This window comes from Phalaenopsis equestris, unplaced genomic scaffold (genome assembly GCF_001263595.1).
Source record: "Phalaenopsis equestris unplaced genomic scaffold, ASM126359v1 Scaffold234025, whole genome shotgun sequence".
NCBI classification, from domain to species: Eukaryota; Viridiplantae; Streptophyta; class Magnoliopsida; order Asparagales; family Orchidaceae; genus Phalaenopsis; species Phalaenopsis equestris.
In genome coordinates, this window is record NW_018251952.1 from 37,643 (window position 1) to 41,723 (window position 4,081).

General features: G+C 33.9%; 1 protein-coding gene across 2 annotated transcripts; it reads right to left on the bottom strand.

The window, feature by feature from the left end:
* Window positions 1-1,057: 1,057 nt before the first annotated feature.
* Window positions 1,058-3,015, bottom strand: LOC110038816 (plant UBX domain-containing protein 10-like; the record flags this gene model as incomplete). Of its 2 annotated transcripts, XM_020743726.1 has the most annotated exon segments (5): window positions 1,058-1,409; window positions 1,497-1,691; window positions 1,756-1,929; window positions 2,205-2,767; window positions 2,848-3,015. In XM_020743726.1, coding segments are annotated over 4 exon segments (1,134 nt in total). In that variant the 5' UTR covers window positions 2,739-2,767; window positions 2,848-3,015.
* Window positions 3,016-4,081: the final 1,066 nt, after the last annotated feature.

The following is a 4,081-nucleotide window of genomic DNA, read 5'->3' on the forward strand; positions in this document are numbered from 1 at the left end:
TTATTCCCTGTTTAATTGCATGGTTTATTTGGATGAGTAGAAATCAAGCTAAGTATGAGGATCTTAAGCCATTGATAAAGTTTGTGGTTTTCAACTGCACTTCTTATATTCAGAAAATTATTCAACACCAGCAGTTCCCGAACCTTTTTAAGAATTGGATGTCAAGTACTAAAGTTCAAGAAAACTTCAAGCCATCTTTAATTCTATAAACCCGTCCTCCATCAGGTTGGTTGAAAGTTAACACTGATGGCAGCTATACCAGGAAGTCATCAGGTTATGGGGGAATTTTTAGAAACTCACAAGGGAAGTGCATTCTATATTTTTCTTCTCCAACTTGGGCTTATGATGCATTGGAGACTGAGATGATAGCAATCTATTGGGCTATAATTTTTGCTTATCACTGTCAGATCAGTCAATTAATAGTAGAATCTGACTCCATTACTTGTATCAGGATAATGCTGAAAGAAGAAACTCCTCCTTGGTACATTCTCAGGTGGTTAAACAAATTGAAGCACTTTTTAAACAGTGGAAGGGTGAAATTTAACCATATACACCGAGAAGGTAATGGTCCTGCACATTGTTTGGCTTCCATGGGGAGGAACACATAACAGATTACAGTTGAAAATTCTCCTTTTTCTCATTTATCTTTTCTATTACATGGGGATAGTTTGTCCATTCCTCATCTTCATGCTATATATATATATATATATATATATACATACTCCTGTGTTTATAGAGATATATATGTATACCTACATTACCTTTTTTTTTTTTATCTTGTAACAACATAGTTATTTTCAATGCATTGCTACTGATAGCCTTTTGCCAATATATACACTTTGAGTACACCTAGGTAGCCTTTTGCCAATATATATATATATTGGCAAAAGGCTACCTAGGTGTACTCAAAGTGTATATATTGGCAAAAGGCTATCAGTAGCAATGCATTGAAAATAACTATGTTGTTACAAGATAAAAAAAAAAAAGGTAATGTAGGTATACATATATATCTCTATAAACACAGGAGTATGTATATATATATATATATATATATATAATGATTTAATTGAACATTTCTTCAAACATGCAACACATTCAGATCTCTCTCCTCATGTTCTTAAAGACTTCTCCTCCAAGGAAATTGATTTATGTATTCGAAGTAACAATCTTTGAGACTGTTAACTAATGAGCTCCATGAACAATGCCGCATTAGGATGCAGGCCAGCTTCTCCTAGCGTCATGTCCAACTGCTCATGGCCATAAACCTTTCTTGGGAAGTTCCATATTAGCTGGTAGCTTCCAACACCGGGTATATCCAAAGAATCTATATATTTGTATATGGATCGAATTGTGTCTGTGCTTAGGAACTTCTGTTCCTTCTTTGTTCCATTGGGAAATCTAATCAGTATCTGCAATGTAGTTTACTTTGTTCAGAAATTGGAACCATTATTAGTTTTAAAAAATGGGTTTATACATGAGATTGAGGTTATTTATACTCTTGTATAGGGGTGTCTCTTCCTTAGTGTGGTATTTTCCTTCTGTGTTTCTTTTGAAGCCTCCTTGGGCCTTGCTGTCTTCTTTGAATCTTCTTTCAATATAAGAGGAGAATGCTTTTGTACTGGTTTTCTTGGAAGTTTTTCATCGTTTGACTTTCTGCTGCTTTTACTTGCAGATAGAAACTCCTCTTTTTCCTGCAAAAAAACCATTGAACTCAGCGTATTAATTACATTCTTCTTCATGATCCAGCTTATTAACCTTATCTTTTTGAAGTGCTGCGAGGTAGGATTTATCTTGTTCCTCTCGCAGTTCGCGATTTGCTCTGATCATTTCTTCTTCTTCTACTATTGAGAGTCTGAAAGCTGCGCCTTGCTCTTCTAGTGTCCTCTGTAAGATTTCAACAAGTGCCTCAGGAGAAACTGTGCCTTCCACCTGAAAATAACATTATTTTCATGTTTAATCCTGTAAGGTATTGAATTTGCATGAAAAAAATTTCAGTTTTGTTCTAGAAATTCATGGAAACTTGCTCTGCAGCTTGTTTCGAATTTTATGATGAGCATTTGCATTGATCCCTCATCAAGATGTCACCTTGTGTGATATACTGATTCACTTCGTTGTGTTGTGCATTCAAAAAACAGTAATCCCAATTGGATCGTGGGTACAAATCTTGATACAGATCTTAGTGCTTAAAAAAATTGTCATTTTACCTGCTGCAGAACCACAATGGCTTTTTCTACAGGTAGAGCAAGAACAGCACAGAAAGGGAAGCTCGATACACGTAGCATCCTTGTCAGGTCCAGCCCCTCTCCTCGACTCGCAACTGCTCCCCATGAAACAAAATTCGCATCAAGAAACTGCGCTGCTAATTCCGAGCACAGAGTTTCGCGGCAGAACAAAGACGTTAATGGATGATCAGGAGCGTGAAGATACACGAAAACAAACTTCGACTCTTTTTTAGCTATCTTCAGAACCTCCATTAATCGTTTTGGGTAAAAGAACGGGTGTGATTCACCATATTTCTGTTCGAAGACATTCAGAAAGTACCACTCTTCAGGAATGATGTCTATATTTTCTTGAGGATCTAGATATGAAGGATTGCTTCTTGCGGTGGTTTCTCCACCGATAAATCTTGAGATTTCTTCTAGTATGTTGTAAGGGAGTCTCATGATTCTACTAACCATATTGTTGCAGGAAGTTCTTAGCCCTTCTATAAGATTACGACAGGTTTGGTTGGAGGCCATTTGGAGGTTTGATACAGAAGGAGGAGCAGCTTTAAATTTTCAAACATGTTTCTTTCAGTGTTTGTAGATTGAGTCTGCGAGTTTATGTAAAAGGCAAGGAATTCCTTACCTTCTCCAAAGATGAGAACAAGGCATCCTGTTAGATTACTTCATTCCTTCGCTTTGGAATATAAAGAAAAGAAAAAATTATATCTCATCCTCACTCTCGAGGAAAATATTAGGTCGTGCTGCCAACCAATCATAGGAGAGAGAGAGAAAGAGGAGGGACACTCTCTCTCCTTTGATTATCTGGCCGCAGCCTATTTTTTCCTCCTTTCAGGGTCGCCTCAAAGAAGATTTACATAAAGTCCTTGGGCCAAACTACTATTGCTTAGATTACTTTGGCTTAACTTTAGTCATCTTTTTGAAACCTTATCAATTGAAAACTTATCAGTTGAGTTAGGCTTAACGTTTGATATAAATGCTAAATGGTCTTTTTGCTCCCTAGTATTTGCTCTACTCTTAATTGCTAAAGAAGGATTACTTATATTTGATTCCTTAGAATGAATCTTAGAAAACACTTAAGGATGCATCTTTTTGTTCCTTGAAATTATATCATTTTGTTCTTCTTATACCATCATCTTTCATATCGTGTCTATTAGATAATTTAAATTCTTATGGAAGATGACAAGAATTTATTATTTTATTAATTTAGTATTTGAATTGGCAAAAATTTTCTTATCATTAGACTTGCTATAAAAAAAATTAATATTTTCTTTATTAAAAAGAATATAATATGTATATATAAATACTTATAAATGATCAGCCTTGGATGTATTTTTTTAAGAAGTTTATAAGATGTCAATTTTTAGGATTTGTCTAAAATTACTTAATGATTATATAAATTAAAAAGATTTTTTGTTTTGACCAAATTATATTTTGCTAACCTATATTCATCATAAATAAATAAATTGATTCTATGAATATACAAATTTACTTTTATATAACTCAATTTTATTAAGGAATCATATATATTTAAAACATGCCTTTGATTGCATTTTTATCAAAACTTTTTAACTAATTTGTTTCAGAACACTTAATCATGAAATGTGTTAATCATAAAAGTTAAATGTTTTTATACTCTCTAAATCAATCCATATACTCTTAGATTCTCAAAATACACCATACTTATCTGTGTGGAAAATCTCCAAATTATAATCTAAATAATCATATATAATCATAAATTTATATGATTTACCCTTTTAATCCACAGTTGCTAGTTCATCCAAAGAAACTTATCTGTAGTAGCCCGTGTCAAATCTAGTTTGGGAGTTGGGTTCAAATATGACCCAAAATGGGACCAA